This window comes from Natator depressus, chromosome 8 (genome assembly GCF_965152275.1).
Source record: "Natator depressus isolate rNatDep1 chromosome 8, rNatDep2.hap1, whole genome shotgun sequence".
Lineage (NCBI taxonomy): Eukaryota > Metazoa > Chordata > Testudines > Cheloniidae > Natator > Natator depressus.
In genome coordinates, this window is record NC_134241.1 from 25427149 (window position 1) to 25445685 (window position 18537).

The following is an 18537-nucleotide window of genomic DNA, read 5'->3' on the forward strand; positions in this document are numbered from 1 at the left end:
ACTGCTGCCCTCCTGTTAATCAAAACAAAGCGTAATAGGGCTGCTGCGCCTTTAAGAAGCTTGTGTGCGCGTGTGAGGGCCCCCTCCGGCCAATGGGCGTGTTCCTGAGCCCCGCGCGTGAGCTAGCTGAGAGCGGGGCCAATGAGCTGGCGGGAGGGGCCTTCGCGTGCCTCACGTACACCCCGTCTCTCCCTGCTGAGGAGCCAATCAGCTGCTCAGCTGCGCAGTGAGCGCGGAAGCAGTCGTCGGTCGCGAGGGGGTCGGTGGCGCAGCGGCAGGCTGAGGCCGGTGGGGATGGTTGGCCGGGAGAAGGAGCTCAAGATCCGCTTCGTGCCGGGGCACTGCGAGCTGGTGGAGGTGAGCGGGGCGCGTTGGCGGTCCGAGCGCTGGGGCAGGGTGCGCAGAGCGGCCGGGGGGCCTTGGGCTCGGCCTGCCCCGTAACAGCCACTGGCGGGGGCTCCAGCCACCGTGACCAACTCGCCAGACCCCTCCCCTGCGGGCGGCACCTGCGGCCTGCTTCTAGCTCGCCCCCCTAGGCCTGCACCCCGGAGAGCCGTCGGCGCCGCATCGGGCGAGCTCCCGGCTGGGTCGGGTGGCGCTATCTCTTGCCCCGCCCCCCGCAGCGGGTTCGGGGGAGCGGGACAGCTACACTCCTGTGGCATGACTCTGAGTGGAGACCCGGCTCCCAAGTAGCCTGCGCGCTCATCAGCCGGCCTGCCCAGCCCCACCCCCGCTCTCCAGGCCAGCCAGGGTCACCTAGCTCCCCAAACAAGCCGCCCACTGCAGAATGAATCCCTTAGCCTTGAAATAAGTGTTCCTGCTGCCAAGTCTGATGCAGCCCTACACCAAACCCAGCCAGACAGCTGTGCTCATCAGTACCGCATTAAAAAACATCACTGGACATAAAGAAGGAAAACAGACCTAATTAGATTTCTGGGCGGTAAGAGGTAGTTATTTATGAAACTGTCATTAGATAACCTGATGAAAAGGTTCCTTCAGCTTCCTGTTCCTTGGGGGGAGGAGGGAAGTAATCTATTTCTGCATTATCTAAATGTATGAATTCCATTTATTTGAAGATAATATGTTTAGTGGGATCCATTACTACCACTTCTGTTGTACATGCTCTTTAATTTAATTTGATTTTAATAAACCAGGCTCGTGCCTCATCCAGATGTTCACCTCCAGGGGGAACAATAGCACTCTTTTTGTGGTGGTCTAAGACTCTGTCCTTATCCACTGAGGAAGAAAGGGAGGCATTGTTCACAAGATATTTTCTGTATAACCGCATCACCACTAACTTTGCAAACATCTAAAGGTAGACATGGTATACAGAAAGCTCTTGCCACTCGTACAAGTGGCTCAGATTTTATGTCAGAATTTTTTTTCGAGTAGTCTCAGGGCACCATTATATCATTTGAGTCCCCTGAATTTTCTGGAGATATTGGCCTGGGATTAGAAATTCTGATTCCTTGTAACCTGCTAGGTAACTGTTGTGGTCATATCTTTTTTTTTAGCTTGAGAGTATTTACAAGCTTCATATACTTGAACAATCTGGGACCTGTCTACCTTTTTATTCCATGACAACAGTGAAGAACCTAAGGAATGCTTTTACTTTGCAGAAGAATGTTCCCAGTGCAGGCCTCTTACCTGAATTTGCTGCTTTGGAAAATCCACCTATACCTATTTGGTCCTGTAGTTTTTTATTGATTGGTGGAACACGAATTAATGACTAATTTTCTCATAATTTTGTTTTATATTCATGTTGTAGCAACACTTTTACTACTGATTATAGGTGTCTTTGTCTTTAATATTTGCAATGTGGTGTTGAAAAATACTGTTAGAAGTGTTTTCAAAATTTTGGTAAATAAGTGAGAGAGATTACATTTCCCTCTAGTCCAGGGGTGGGCAAACTTTTTGGCCCGAAGGCCACATCTGGGTGGGGAAATCGTATGCTGAACCATGAATATAGGGATAGGGGTGTGGGAGGGAGTGGGGGGTGTGGTTGAGGTGCAAGAGGGATGGGAGGTGCAGGAGGGGGCTCAGGGCAGAGTGTTGGGGTGCAGGAGGAGGTACAGAGTATGGGAGGGGACTCGGCAAGGGGTTGGGGTGCAGGAGGGGTGCGGCGGGGGCTCAAGGCAGTGGGGTAGGGCCTCAGGGAAGGGGCATTGGGATGCAGGCTCCGGGCTGGCGCTGCTTACCTCGAGCAGCTCTGGGGTGGCAGCAGCACATAGCAGGGCTAAGGCAGACTTCCTGCCTGCCCTGGCCCCACACTGATCCTGAAAGTGGCTGGCATGTCTGGCAGTGACTCCTAGGGGTGGGGTGGGGCAGGTACCACCCCCTGAAGCTCCCATTGGCCGCGTTTCCCTGTTCCCAGCCAATGGGAGTTGCAGGGGGCGGTGCCTGCAGGCAAGGGCAGCACGTAGAGGACTTTGCCCCTCCCCCAGGGCCGCAGGGATGTGGTGCTGACCGCTTCTGGGAGTGGTGCAGGGCCAGGGCAGGCATGGAGCCTGCCGTAGCCCCGCTATGCCACGGGGCTGGCAATCCTGTGGGCTGGATTGAAAGCCCTGATGGGCGGTAGTTGTCCCTCCCCTGCTCTAGTCAAATATTTTGATATGTGCACTTTTCTGTCTTTACAACTCAAGTCTGTCAGCCTTTTCATCACTTTTTTCTGAGTTCCCATTCATTTTTGTTGTTGAGGGTGCCAAAACTAACTGGGGTATTCTAGGGATAGTCTTGACAGTGACTTCCCAGTTCGGATATTTCTGTGCATGGTACAGCCCAGAACTGCATTGGTTGCCAGTTCAGATCCAGTTACTGTGTATTGTCATCACTAAATTATATTAGCTTTGAAATTTAAAGGATTTTAATAGTTGGACTTCATTGTTGTCTCATGCTGTCAAGCTCTTAACTCCTTAACTAACTCCTTTCATCAAATATTTTTATAACAGCTTTCAAGGTGAAAGCTGAAACTTTCCACCTCTTTTGAAAACTTATACTCTTAAATTGCATTCAACTAGTGTCTACAGAGGAATGTTGTCTTTTAAAATATTCTGTTTCTCAGCTTTTGGTGTCATTGTGTATTCATTCTTTTTATCTGAAAGAGAGACCTCTGATTAAAGTTCTTTTGATCTTGTTTCAGACTTTACTGTTAAATAACTCAGGTTAACATCCTCGTTCGTGCTTCAAAACTTCCTTTGCCTCTATCCTCAGTGAACACCTAGAAGAGTGAGACATATCTGTACAGTGCGTTATTCTACTTTTATATTCATAGTTGGAAGTGTTTGAATGCAAGTGATTGCTTCTTAATTATAAAGAGTGCCTGGAAATCCTGGCAGCAGTGAGGCTTCCTTGAACAGTAACTTGAATCTGTTAATTTGATAAAACGTACGTGTGACGGAATGACACTCAAAACATTACAGACTATTCTTTATGTTGCTTTATATTTTTAACTTAAATCATATAGAGAAAAATCTTATCAGAAACCTTCATAGCCATAACTAGCTTTTTGGATGTATCCTCCAATCATGCAGGACTACAGTAAAATTCAGGCTGACATTCAGCAGTCATGTCACAGTTTTAATATTAAAGTCAAAGTATCCACCCTCTTGTAATTTGATATAAAATGGGATTGGTAATTTTAACAAGCTCAAAAAAAGAGTTAGCAGACCTGTGCAGCTTGAGTTACCTAGGCACAGCAGTTACCAGACATAACTTGAATGTATAATATTCAGCCCTGCCCCTTTAGTTAGAGAAATGCAGGAGCAAACAGGAATCTTTTCTTGCAGAAAGGGGAATGTGGAGCAAAACAAGGAGTTAGCATTTAAGCTTGTGTCTTCTGGTTTTAAAGGAAAATCTGCTGAATGTGTTCAGATAGAGTGTTGTCATTCTGAGTCTGCAAAAAGACTGCTCCAGTACCTCTGTAGCTGATTTCCTAAGGAACCTTGAAATTGACAAGACTTGTTACTTCCATTGGTTCTATTCACTCTGTCAGTGCTCCTGCTGACACACACAACCATGAACACCATCAAAGGCACCCACTGGATCTGCTTGCAGAGCAAACATTGCTTCAGGGAGGCATTCAATGAAGAATCAATGCAATACTTATTGTGGGTGGGTTATGTATAGAGGTTGGAAAATCTGATCTATTTCATACTTAGAATGACAGGTTTCAGAGTAACAGCCATGTTACTTAGAATAAATTTGTTCTGAACCTATGGCAGATGTCTTCTATCTGCTAGCAGACTGAAAAGACCCATGATTGTTTATCCCAGTCTTTGAAATGGTTTCCTGGTCATAAACTTGCTTACTCATTTGTGCTGTCTCAGCAAGGTAGAGTAACAGAATACAAATTGCATCTACTTAAACTGTTAAAGGTTATCATTTTGCTTAGATTTCATCAGATGTGTTCTCAGTTTCTAGTGCAAATTTAAATGAGCATCCAATTTTTGACTTGTAAATTCAGAATGATTCTCTAAAACATCATCCAGTTACCTGACTAAATTTAAGAATAACATATTCTTGCTTATAATTATAGGGGAAGCAGCTCACAACCCCTATATTGAGGTTGCTAGTCACTTTTTATTATTTAAGATTCTTGCACTCTCCATTTTGTATGTAATTTATATAAGTTTATCTGTAGGTAATCTTGTTAAGCACTGAAGTATGCTTTAGTATACCACATGGACAATTGGAACAGTTAAATAATCAAAGCATTTTTCTGATGCATCTTGTCCAACTAAACATGAATTGTGTGAGTATTTTATTAATTATTTGCCTGAAATATTCAATTTACATCTCAATTCTGCAGTGAGCTCCTGATGGGAATACCTCTGCAGAATCCTTTTGTAGTGAGTGGGACTCTTCCTGGGCACAGAGGCTGCCCAGAAGGAGCTCATTGCAGGATTAGTTCACAGCTTTTTCAATAAAACATTCAGAGTCAGATCTTCAGAAGCACTCATCACTTAGCAGTTCCTGTTGTGCAGGGGAGCTCTTGAATTATGAGCTCCCTTAAATATCTGACCCTTTGTTTTTGATATTTTTAAATTCTTTGTTCAGCGCTACTGACATAAATAAGTTTCTGAATGAAGCTTTGCAGTTCAGATCTCTGAAATATAACATAAATGTGTATCTATATTTGCTGCTGTAATATTATCCTGTGCTTTCAAGTATTTACATTTTACAAAGCTTTATAGGGCTCAATGTATCACTTAATCACTACGTTTTTGAAAACAGTGAAGAAAGCAAACCTGGACATTTTTCAGGAATAATATGATTATGGTTGCATTCAAATAGCAAAACATTAAACTGAGACATTAAGTATAATGGAAAGAAATAAAAATGTGTGGGTTTTTTTTTTGTTTTTGTTTTTCCCCCCCACCCAGGAAGATGCTAATATTCCCAATAGACGTGTTCTGATTACAGGAGCTACTGGGCTTCTTGGCAGAGCAGTGTACAAAGAATTTAATGAAAACAATTGGCATGCAGTTGGCTGTGGATACAGTAGAGCTCGACCCAAATTTGAGCGGGTTAATCTTCTGGATTCTATTGGGGTTCATGACATTATCCAGGATTTTCAGGTAAGATTACTGGAAGGAAAGAAGAAGCAGACAACTTGCCATATTGTACTGGAGACTATGTGTATCCTTCATTAAACAAATAAGTTTAAGATGTCTTATACCATTTAGCTCATACGATCCCACTGGCACTCCAAAATCCTTCTGAGGCAGTAGTTTGGAAGAAGATGGCAGTTTTCTTGTTCCCCTAATTTGTACAGTGACTACTCTGTGTTTGTTGTATCTAGGGTTATTACGCAATCAACAGCAAGTCAGTGTGTAAACACCCATTTAGTAGTTAAATAAAAAGCTGTTACATTTCTGTAATGATTTGTATGGAGACACTGCAATGTTACAATAAGGTTTCGTTACACTAAAGATACAGAATAATTGTATACCTTGTTTCTCTCATGGCAGAAATCGCCTTGTAACAGCCAATGCTGTGTTTCACAAACTTCCAAGCTGTTTCACAGCTTCCAAGGAATAAATTTTTAAAAAGCTTATTCTAGAATAAATAGGGACCTAGTCTAGAAAAGAGTTAGAAAGCTCTTGTTGCCTGGTCTACACCTGCCAAGCAAATCATTTATGAACTCTGCATTAATACCATTTAAATCTAATTTGGTTAGCATTGTGTAATTACCATTGTGGATGATTGGGTATTGAGTCTAACCCATATAATCCTTAACACTCTGAGAACAAAACTCCTTGCTGTAAGATAGATATTATTGAGGATCATGACTGCAAAATTACTAAATGAGATCCTTAGGTATTTATTATAAAACCTTAAGGCAGCTTTATTCTATTGCATTTCCAAAGGAAAGAAAGCTCTTTGAGATTTCACAATAAATGATGATCGTTGTGGATCAGTGCCACAATTAAATCAAAATACTAGTTAGTTTCTCCGTAGATGAGACAGACCTGGTTTCTATGTTGAGGGCACAATTGCAATTTTTTTATTTTGTTCCTCATTAAAATTGAGTCTTTAATTTTCAGCCTCATGTGATAGTGCATTGTGCTGCTGAGAGAAGACCAGATGTTGTAGAAAGTCAAGCAGATGTTGTTTCTCAGCTCAATGTGACTGCTTCAGGGAACTTAGCAAAAGAAGCAGGTAAAGAGACAATGAGATGGATTCATTTTTTTTTTTTTGCAAGGATACTGCATTAATTTATACAGTGGCATAAGTATGCATAGCACTTCACACTTAAACAGCCAAGATCCATCATTGCCTCAACAAGCTTTCTATCTAGCTTATTTAGGTGAAGACTGCACATGTATATGTGTGGAGGATTATGAAGGGGTGAGAAGGCAAGGGGATAGTATTGAATCTAGAAGATGCATTTTTTTCCCATCTATGACTGTAGTTTCATACTGAAAGTATGAATTATAGTGAATTTGAATTAGAGTACAAATGTCTTTAGGTACAATGAATAGCAATTTTCCCTTCTATCACTAAAGGCTCACAGTAAGTTTTCTTTCTTCCCCCACCACACATCTTTTATCTTAGCTGGAGTTGGAGCATTTCTGATCTACATTAGTACAGACTATGTGTTTGATGGAACAAATCCTCCTTATAAAGAGAGTGATGCACCAAATCCCCTAAATCTTTATGGTAAAACTAAACTAGAAGGAGAAAAGGCAGTCCTTGAAAATAATGAAGGTAAGAACACAATTTAAAGCCTTCCATTGAAGGTTTTTTCTTCTCACTTTGTTACAGATGAGCTAATAGGTCATATTAAATTAATAAAATCATAGACTCTGGATTTGGAAAAGACCTATTAAAACATCTAATCTAATTTCCTGTCTCTGTGGGATTGTTTTCTCTTTCTTACAAGTGGAATCTAATTTTCTTTACTGATATTCCAAATCTCCATAGCTGCCTTTGTATTATTTATGTCCTAACAGTGTTTACAAAACCTCCCAATTTAGTATGATCTATTCATTTTATTAAGATGCTGTTTGCTCCCTCTTCTGGATTGGTAATGAAGGTAAGACTGGAACCAACACTAGACACCTTCCCCAACTCAGTACTTTGCTGTGTTTCGTAACCCTTTGGTTATGGTCTTTCAGTCAGTAATTAGTCTGTGGCAGTATTCCTGTGTAAGCAGATTTAAGTTGATTTTGAGTAAGATACCATAATACACTGAATTGGTTGTTTTACTAAAATCCAAATAGTATATGGATCACTCTTTCAACTTTCTTTTATTATAGAATTACAATCAAGTTTGTATTGGAAGATCTTTATATATTTGTATTGTGAATAGTTCTATTTACAATTAGGTTTTTAGTGGCTTTTCTTATGATTTTTTTTTTTTGTTTTGAAGCAGTGAGAGATCACTTTGCTTCCTTTAAAAACAAAACCAAAAAACAACAACCCAAAATGGTTCTTTGTTCTTTCTTCCCTGTCTCAGTTTTGATAACCTTTCAAAAACCGTTAGTGTCAAAGCAAATGGTAATTCCCTTGCTACGTTAGGGAGTATATCATCCAGACAGCAGTCTTGTATATAGTCACGGCATTAATGAAAAAATCTCTTATACAGTCTCAGCAACTTATATGTTCTTCTTCACTTCCTAATTGCCTACATTTACATATTTTCTTTGATTTTTTTTTTAAAGTAGCCACTTGAGTTAATTTAATTCCCTCTGTTTACTATTTTCTCACTTTCTCTGTAATATTGTTTCTCCCCTCCGCTACTCCCCGCACCATGGGTCCCTTGTGAGATGCCTTTTGTTCGCTCATTCTCTTTTCTCTGCAAGTCTTGGTTAATTCACCTGTAGGTGCCTCTCCCTGTCCATTAACAGTACAGATCACTGGCATTATAAACACTTTGAATAAAAGTATTAGCTATATAAATGTCTGCTTTACCCAAAGAGGAATAGATGTCTTTTGGTGTAATTTTAGCAACTCTAATTTACCGTATATAAATGTTCTCAGTTCTATATGAAATTTGAAAACTTCATATTGATTAAAAACGAGATGACAGCAGACTGTACACAAGCACAGTTAATACTGTTTTTCTTTTAGGGGTGTGAATATATGTAAAGTTTACCAAATGTCTAAAACAATTTTTATCCACGTTCTGTAATTCTGAAATTCTCTTAGGGTTATTCTCAAGGATTCATTGGGTTATAGTTATTCATAGTTTCCTTTTAACGCTTTTAAAAAAATATTTTTCCTCTTTAGGTGCTGCAGTGCTCAGAATTCCTGTCTTATACGGGGAGGTAGAAAAGCTGGAAGAGAGTGCTGTGACTGTTATGTTTGATAAAGTGCAGTTCAGTAACAAATCAGCCAATATGGACCATTGGCAACAGAGATTTCCCACCAACATCAAGGATGTAGCCAGTGTTTGCCGACAGCTATCAGAGAAGAGAATGTTGGTGAGAATTTTTGAGAAAATGAGCCTCCTTTAGACGAAATACAGGTTGTTTTTGTTTTTTAATTTTCCCCTCCATGCTTTGGTACAGTTGAGTACCAAATCAAATCCAAGGTTCTGGTTCTAATTTTCAGAGCACTGGGCTGAGCCTCTGCTACTTCAATAACCACTTCTCTATCCATGACCCTCAATGAGTGTTGTGCAACTTGGGAAATGTTGGAATTATAAGTTGCAAGGATGAGAGTGCGAGAGCAGAACCCAGAGCTTTCTTAGCTGTTTGCGCACAATAAATTAGAATGACCATGAATCTTGCTGTCTCCAGGACTAAAAATGCAAGTCATCGGTTCATCACCATACTATTTCTATAATAAATTGTACACTTAAATTTTCTACCCTTTGGGTTTTTTTTAAGATCAAGATTGATTAGACTTTATGGTGGACACAGTTCTTTTAAGATGCTCATGCAATGGTACTGAGTGCAGTTTAAAAAATATTTGATGCAGCTGCAGAGAGACAGAAGGGGGTGAATGTTGATAGAGAGGTAGGGGTTTTAGAGAAACTGTAAATGTTCCAATTTCTCTGAAATGGAGCATGAGCTCTCTACCATTTTATACAAATCCTCATTAAGCTGCCACTACAGAGCTCTTCCAGCTGAGCTGTCAGAGTAGGACCATGGAGGAGGTATTCATTTGTACAGATAACCCTTGTAATAACATTTAGCTGCTGTAGACAGACTCCAACTGAGAAGGTAAGAAGGCCAAAGAGAAGCCCAGGGAAGCACTCCCTGGTAACAAGTTTCAAACATGCTGGACCCTGGAGTGCATTTTGGGGCTCAAAATCCAGGAAGCATTAACTGAATTTTCTCTAACGATCCCAATTTCAAACAAACACAGTTTTGGGGAAATAAGGGCTTAGAGGGCTATCCAGGAGGCAGTAGCTCCAAATTTAAGAGGGAGCAGCCCAGAATTTTTATGCAGAGTGCACACTTCTGAGTTGCGCAGGCACGTTCAGTTAATCTGTCCATTGTGTGCACTTCATTGAACATGTACAGTCTAGGAGGGTTTTCAGACTATCATAGTTCTGCAAAACCAAAATAAGTTGTCCCCCCCCAAACCTGGCAGAAGTACAGCTCTCCAGAGAGCTGCATACATGTCCAAGAGCCATCTTTCAACCTTTAGCTGTTTCTAACTATCCCAGTCCCATCACTCTTCTAAAAACTGCAACTAGTATTTTTTAAAATAAGTGTATTTTTCCAATTTAACTCAAAACTGGCAGGCATAGTTTCCCCCAAAAAACTATTGATAGGAACTATGCGTGGAAAAATTCATGTTAAAGTGCTAAATTGCAGCTTGCTGAAAAGTTACAAACATGTGGAAACACTAACACTAAATTGTCTTGCAATATTAGCTTTGGCAGTCACTACCCAGAAATCGCTATTTGTGAGGTGACAAGTAAATTGACTCAAAATGTGGCATACTGCACAGCCAGCCGTATTATGTGGACAGGATTGGATTTGTCAACTCCTATATCTATTTATAATTAAAAAAAAATTATGCCTTTGTTCAGTCTGAGAACTTCTACATAGCCCTCATTTGATGTGAGGGAGAAGAGGGTTCATGGTGTCTTTCACACTTGCATTATTTGAATTTTGATAAATGATTGGCTTAGAATGGATTTTTCTATACGTTGAACCTTTTTTTGTCATGTCATCTTTAAGAGTGCATTTAGTTCATGCACAGTTGAGTCAAGCATATTCACCGTCTCTGAAAAGTCAGGCCAGATATGTGTAGCATCAGGACTGTGCCAGGCCCACTGATAGCTTTATAAGGGCTACGTTTTTTCACTTCCCAAACATCTGCTCAGTCTCTACTCTGGAAATGTATTTGTTCCAGAAATATTTCAATTAATTATTAACTTGTTTTTCAGGATGGTATCATCTTGTTTGAATGGCAGCCTATACATTCTGTTTCTGTAAAAGAGCCAGCCTGACTCTTTATCTGTGCTTGTTTCTTTCTAGGATCCATCAATAAAAGGAACATTCCACTGGTCTGGTAATGAACAGATGACCAAGTATGAAATGGCATGTACTATAGCAGATGCTTTCAACCTCCCCAGCAGCCACTTGAGACCAGTAAGTAATGTTGAGGCTATATAAAAGTATAGAAATTTCTGAATGTTTTCATTTGAGCCACTTTCTTATACTGAAAATACAAGTGAGCCGCTTCTCCTGATAGTGTGAACAATTACATGTTAGTATTGCAAAAGGAAGAATCCCCAAAATCCTCAATTCGGCATGATGTACTGCTAACAACATTGTCAGATATCTTCTGCTGCAGGGAAATGACAGCTGCTATGTTAACTGGATTCTGTTTTCCGATGACAGATATATCGTTCCAATCAGAAATCAGTTTACCCATAAGTACAGTATATTCTTATAGAAATGTGCAAATCCAGTGTGTAAAGTACTTCTAGGATACAGCTGGCTAAAGCAGAGTCTTTTTTGATTTTTTTAAAGTGAATAATAACCAACTAGCCAACTACTTAATTAGCAGTCATAGATTTAATTTAGCATACCTTAGTTTCACAGACTACTTTTTGTAAACTGAGCAATTTCTCTTAGTAATCAATAAAGTTGTAACTAATTGTTGCCTCTTAGATTTTTCATTAAAGGAAGACTATAAAATTTACTGTATCTTAATTTGAAGATAATCTCCTTTGTATTGTCGTAATGTTTAAGTTACTATTATTTCTTTTCAAATTCCATTCTCTGAATAGGTCTTCGTTGTTGAGAGAGATCCATGGATATTTAGAATGGTGGATTTAAAAACATAACTTTTGAGTTTATGTAAATATGTAAAGGAAGAAATTTCAGGAAAAAGGGAAAATTTGAAAATGCTTAGCACCTCAGGATCAGACTTAAAAAAAAAATATCTACTACATATGTTGTTAGTTAGATGCTGTTAACTTCTAGGGTTTATATTTAAAGGTAAAGTGAGACTTATTAGCTCACAAGTTCATGGATTCTTAGTTAGTAAAGTTAGTACTGAAATGTGACATGGAAGAAAGACACCTTACACACACAAACACAATACTAGGTTGGTCTGAGATCATATATTTAACAACCTTTACTGTTGGTGGCAGAAGCAGGTCTCTAAAGCATTTTTCATCCCACGAATATGCACTCCTCATCCGTTATCCACAACTGCTGATTTCCTGGCCGTTGTTAGGGGAGTGGGGATAAGATATGGAAGAGAGGAGACGACGTGGAAAAACATTAAAAGACTCACTCTTTACCAGTTCAGACAGGTCTGATGCATTTTGTAGCTGTCTAGCTGAAGGGAATTCTTCCACTTGTCATAAAGAAGATTCACACAAGGAGCACAAGTAAAATGGGATTTTCTGTTGGGTGGTTAATACACACCGTCCCTAAATGCTCTACAAAATGAAAATTTGTCTTCCTAGCCTTTCATTGTTCAAAAATTTTAGGTAAGGGAAAAAATGGATTTTAACTTACTTTAATTTGAGATGAAGTCTGAGATGGAAAGAGAGGGCATTTCAGGTGGCAGGAACTCCTTATGTAGGCTCTGTCCAGCAACGGAAAAATTTCCTGAAGGGAACAAACATATTGAAAGCAACAAATGGTAGTGTGCACTCATTCTTATTTAGAAGCCCCTGTTTTTAACTGTATATAGTGTGTTTTTCTTTTTCTTTTTTTTTTTTAAAGATTACTGATAGCCCAGTAGTGGGTGCTCTTCGTCCGAGGAATGCTCAGCTCGACTGCTCTAAACTAGAGATGCTGGGAATAGGACAACGAACGCCATTTCGAGTTGGGATCAGAGAATCGCTTTGGCCTTTCCTTGTTGACAAGAGATGGAGACAGACTGTCTTCCATTAATTTGTAAACTTTTTAATTAAAGTATGGTATGTGGCACTTTTTTAAAAAAGGAAAAAAAAATAGTTTTGTATGAGTGTTCTTAAAAATTGTGACACTTATGAGCTTTCATTGAATCAGGTAAAAATATGGTCTTGCACTAGTGAAATTGTTAGCCTAAAAAGCTCAGTGGCAAAAAATGAACCTTGTTTAAAGTGTTTTGTTTTTCCTTCTATTTGTACTGGTCTAACCTAATATCTGATCCTAGTGAATTATGGTTCTTAGTCTTCAGTAACATTTGATGCTAAGTATGAAACAGGTCAGCTGGAGACTTCCTTTTAGCTGGAATATACTGTTGATGCTTAGGGTCTTTGCTATATGTACAGTATCTTCTTTGAAGGACCTGGTCAGTTTCTTTATCACCAAAAAAGATTCCACTTTTAAATTTTAAAGTTATTGTACTAATGTGAGTTAAGGCGAGAATCATTGAAGTTTAATGTTCATTTGCTTTGAGCTTGGATCAAAATGTTTTAAAAGAATGTGAAACTTTATTTTTGCAATTACTGAGTGTAGTTTTTATGCTTGAGATATATTTTCACAATGTTGTATATCTTGGAACTCCTGCAGCTTCATATATTTGTTCATTGTATGCACTTGTCTCATTGTATGCATTTGTCTCTCTTTTTAAAGGTGATCTGCCAAGGGTAGGGAGGGAAATGAGCTTGGGCCTGCCTTTGCTTTGTGTAAAGACTTGAAGTGTATATTCGTTTTCCTGTTTTTGTTATACTAGAAACTCAGATCCTATGTAGGCTGGAACACTGCATGGTAGGAGAAGTAGTGAAACAAGGGCAACAAAAAGAATAAAAGTGAAAGGTGAACAATTCAGGGGAAGAAAGTCAAGAATTTGACTACAACAACCTAGTTCCCCTGTGAAAACTCCTGAGGTAGGCACATACACTGATGTGGTAAGTGTCTTACTGGTGTAATGCCTTCATTAAGGGTTTGCTTAATAACTACAACAGTGTAAGCTCCCTAACGCAAACAGTTTAGACTATTCAAAACTTTGTTCTTAACACCTATTTGAATTCAGTGCCCAATTAACGTTTCCGAGAATTGATGTATACTAATGTCCTTGTTTAAAGATTCAAACTACCAGTAAGAGCTTGATGCTTACAATATGCCTGTTCTGAGATCTTCCTGGGAGACCACAGAAAACTGGATTTGATATTCTACATCTGAGGCAAAAATAAATAGGAAAAAACCTGGAAACCCTTCAGGCTTTTATGGATCAAAAAGTTGGAAGATAACCAGTTTTAAAAACCTTTTACAGGCCAACTTGAAAATTAGTCCCTCTAATTCCATATATGAGATAATAAGAGTTTATCATAAACTTGGTTTTCGTCTGAATTCCTGATATGCACACAATAAGTTATATCTTGAAAATGACAATAAACATATGTTGCTGGCATCAGCGTCAGTGATTGATTCAAGAATTTTTTCTAAATCTTACCGAGTTGCACCCCCCTTCACAATGTTCATATGTCCTGGAGGAAATAATGGTAAAATCATGTTGATATACTTCAAGTAAATTTAACTCCCCAGTCATGGGCTAGAGAAATCTTTCTCAACGGATGGGCCACAGTCCCCAAGGGATGGGTGGAGTGCTAAGTTCCCTGCAGGCTGCACAGCCATGCAACAGCCTATTGAGCACCGCGCAGGGAACCGCCTGGGAACCACCTTTCCCTGGCCCCAAGCTGCTGGGGTGCCCCTCCCCGGCTTGGACCTGCCAGGGCGCCTATTCTGCAGCCCCAGCCCCACAGCTGCTGCAGCGGGAGAGGCGCCTCTCTCCCTCCTCCTGCAGCAGCACCTGGGCTGAGAGAGGTGGAGGGAGTTCGTTCTCTCCTCCCCCCCCATAGCCCTGGAGCACCCTCCTGCATCCCAAACTGCTCATCCCTGGCCTCACCCCCTTCACCCTTGTGGTCTAGCAAGAGCACCCACTTTAAGTCCTAGTTCCTCAGTCATCACCTCTTGGGCTGAGACCCACACCTGCATCTACACTTTGTTTTCTCTTCAGAGGTTATAAATAGCATAATTGCCCACAGTGATAAGCTACCACATAGCTTTTTCTAAGCAAGCATATTTACTATTAAGGTGAAAGCCTTAAATAGAAAATATTTAAACAATAAAAGAACCTACAGAGATCACACCTCCAGCAAGGGCTTTGGGAGGTGATGAGTCCTTCAACCTGATAGAGGCATTTTTCTGTGGTTATGAGTTCATAACATTTTGTAGCATGTAGAATAAAATCACTTATCACAGTAAAGTAAAATATGAAACATGTATGTTGGCCTAAACTTTCCTTCTTTCACATGAAAGCAGCTAGTTTATTTTTTAAAATCCCTTTGAGAATGAAAGTCTGAAAGCTGCACCTCTAGATGTTGGGAGCATCATGAAAATAGCATGAAAACCCAAAGTAGGAGCAGGTGTGGCGAGTTACATGGGCCTGTGGTGCCCAGGCTCCAGCAATATTCAGGGCTGGGGGCCCAGGTCCACCAATGTTTGGAGACGGGTCTGCTGCCCCCCAACATACCTACCCCAGGCTCTGGTGCATTTTCCCCCCACCCCCGTGTCCCTGCCTGATTAAAAGTGGGTGCTGCCCTGCTGCTCCATGCTGCTGTCCTTTGCTTGCGCTGCTGCCTAAGGCTAGGCTACAGCACAAGAGCAGGCTGAGGCAGCTGGCAGCTGCTGCACCGGAGTAGGGGAGGAGGTGCGCACATGATTGGCAGCCCTCCCCTCCCCCAGCACCCACAGGGAGGAGACTCTGGAAGAGCCTCTGGACCTCACTCACCTGAGCAACTGCTGGGCCTTCCTTGAGTGTCTGATCCTGAGATCCAGCAGGCTGCAGCAGGGGAGGAAGCCACATGTGATGGCAGCCCCCTCCTCTCCAGCACTCACCACCACAGGGGAGGTGAGGGGGCTTCCTAGACCTGAGCAGCTGGGGCTTGGGTGAGTGTAGTGACACCCTGCACCCCATCCCCACAGTCACTGCTTCTACCCCATGCTGGGCAAAGGGCAGCCCCATCCCCCACCCCCAGTGAGGCTCTGGTAAGGGGCAGCAGCAGTGGGGGAGAGGGATGGGGGGAGTCCGCCCTGGCCCTGGCCCTGGCCCTGGCCCTGGCCCTGGCCATCTCCACCCCAAGCTTCTCATCTCTGCCCCACCCCAGAGCCTGTGCCCCCAGCCAGAGCCCTCACCCCCTGCACCTCAGCCCCAGCCCTGAGCCGCCTCCTACACTCCTGCCCCAGCCCAGACCCCTCACCCAAACTCCCTCCCAGAGCACATCCCTTACACCCACTCCTCCTGCCCCAGCCCAGACCCCACACCCCAGCTCCCTCCCAGAGCCTATACCCTGCACCCAAATGCCTTCCCAGAGCCCCCTCCCTGCCCCAGCCTAGAGCCCGCACCCAAACTTCCTCCCAGACCCTTAAGGAGGTGGGGGGCACAACTTAGACCCATTCTGGGCACCACCAAAAATTATACAAACCTGCTGCCCCTGAGTAGGAGCAGGAGATGGGGGGGACCAACAAGGGAGAGTGCTGGGGTGGAAGTGTAAAGTGACAAGAGCTGTAACAGGGTGATAGCCTCCCTTAGCTGCATGTGCTAGGAACCTAGTGGAAAATCCCTGACAAAATCAACTGTTCTGTCACAGATCTGATTGAGTTCTACCTGCTGGACACTGTCACATCAGTCTCCGTCAGGAGCTTTCTTCAGCTTGAGCTAGTGGAAAAGGCTGAAAACCATAGCAGAGCAGCTCCTTCCCTTTTATAACCTTCCAGTCTCCTATCTTGTGACCTGTAGCCTTACCAGGTGAGCATAGACCTATCAGATGACTTTGTTCCGAGACCACCTTTCCCCTAATAAATCAGTTCTCGTGGGTCGGAGCCAGCTTTTTGTCTAGGGTGAGGACCATGAACGTTTAACAACTCTCTATTATTAGTTCTGTGGCACTACCTCTTGGACTTCCAGTCCAACACCGAGGGACAACTGAAGACAAATAAGCCCCACATTCAAAATGTAATCAGCAGTCTGACACAGATGCATGTAAAAGGACCCAATATCAAACAGAATTTATAAACTGCTCAGAGACAGATTCCCCAAATCATCACCCATTTTCTGTAGAACTTCTTTCAAAGGTTCATAAAACAACTTTCTCAGGAACATTCAAAGACATTCTTCAAAAGAACTACTTCCCCAGCTGAACTTGAGCTTTAAATCTGGGTTCTTGGGTACTGAAAAACTCTAGCAAGATCATAAAAAATATTTTTTTATAACTGGAAAAATGAGTGAAAAAAACCCCCAACTATTAAGACAGAACAGGCTTTGCTCAACTATTTAGCAAAATAATAATTGCATTCAGGCAAGGCCTAACCATTCAAAATTGCAGCCTAAAAAGAAAATGAGAAATGACTGAAAACAAGTTAGATGGGGAGTGCTTATGCCAGAGTTACTTTTTTAATTTTGCATTACAATAGAGCATGAGACTGCAACCAAGACTGGGGCCTTGAACTGGCAGGTTTTTAATGCTTTAAAGGGGAAATCCATAACTTCTGTCTGTTTTTCTACACTAAATAAATCAGTAACATTCTTTACGTATTTATACAATATATAGGAACACCAGTCCCTCTTTTCTTTCTATGCCAAGTGTAGATCGAGTTCAGGAATCTGTGGTATCCACAAGTGGAGGAGAAAAACAGCTGAAATAGTGCAAGGAATGTGGAAAAATGGGTTGTCCCCTTCACTTCTGTGAATGGAGGGGATGTTGCTCAGGCAAATCATGTCAGAGGGGAGCTTCTACCTCTTCAGCATTTTCTACCGCACTCTTTGGAACCCTGTAATAACTCATCTGTGGGCTTGTTCTCCCCAAGGTTTTGGAGGGGAGCCATTCTCTATAGCATTCTTCCCCTCCTGAAGCCATTGATACCCAAGTGAATATCTGCATCTACAGTAATGCTGCTTGAAGCAGCACTAACTCACACTCCATGCCTGCACTATCCTTTCAGTGACAGACATTTTTGAATCCAGTCAGCTAGGGCAAAAAAGGCAGAGGTCAAAACTATTTTTCAGGCTGCAGATTCCAAGGAAGCACATTGCAGTGGGGCCTTACACCTTACCTCCTCTGTGGCCTCTAAACCCAAGGTGAAGATATGCAGGAATAGGAGAGTACCTCCTCACAGTTTCCTGGCTCCCGTGTGCCCTTTCCATGGGAGGGTAGGTTTAGGCTCATAGACATTTGGCTGTCAGCAAGAAAGATCTGATTCTCAAATAATTTCTTTTAAAATGCAAGTTCTTAATTCTGCCCATGTATTCTGGTAAGGAGGTGGAATCTAATTTATTGTTGTATACAACCCATTTTCACAACACATGCATATTCAGCTACTCACAGAATTCTACCCCTTGCCAAGCAGGCACTCCAGAATTTTCATGAAAAAGGCAGTTTTTTGATGTGCTGCTGAATCCTTATAACTTTCAGAAGTACTTTCAGCTCCTGGGCTTCAAGACCATTACCTTCATGCATTACTTTTGCTAGCAAAGAGGATCAAGGTGTGATGTTGAGAGCATAACAAGGCTTTGATTTGTCTCTCCAACCCCTTCCACATGCCCTTTGTGGTTCATTGCTGGTCAATGTAAACCTTCACAAAGTTGTTACCTCCTCACCTGAGTCCATTTTGCAATTAAAGTTTGTCA

At 41.7% G+C, this 18537-nt stretch overlaps 1 protein-coding gene across 1 annotated transcript; it reads left to right on the forward strand.

Moving 5' to 3' along the window:
* The first annotated feature begins 202 nt into the window (after positions 1–202).
* On the forward strand, positions 203–15033 carry MAT2B (methionine adenosyltransferase 2 non-catalytic beta subunit). Its single transcript, XM_074960651.1, has 7 exons — positions 203–357; positions 5382–5576; positions 6546–6660; positions 7057–7209; positions 8734–8927; positions 10941–11054; positions 12648–15033. The coding sequence occupies exons 1-7, from the start codon at positions 295–297 to the stop codon at positions 12816–12818; spliced, it is 1005 nt and encodes a 334-aa protein (XP_074816752.1). The 5' UTR covers positions 203–294; the 3' UTR covers positions 12819–15033.
* The last annotated feature ends 3504 nt before the right edge of the window (positions 15034–18537 follow it).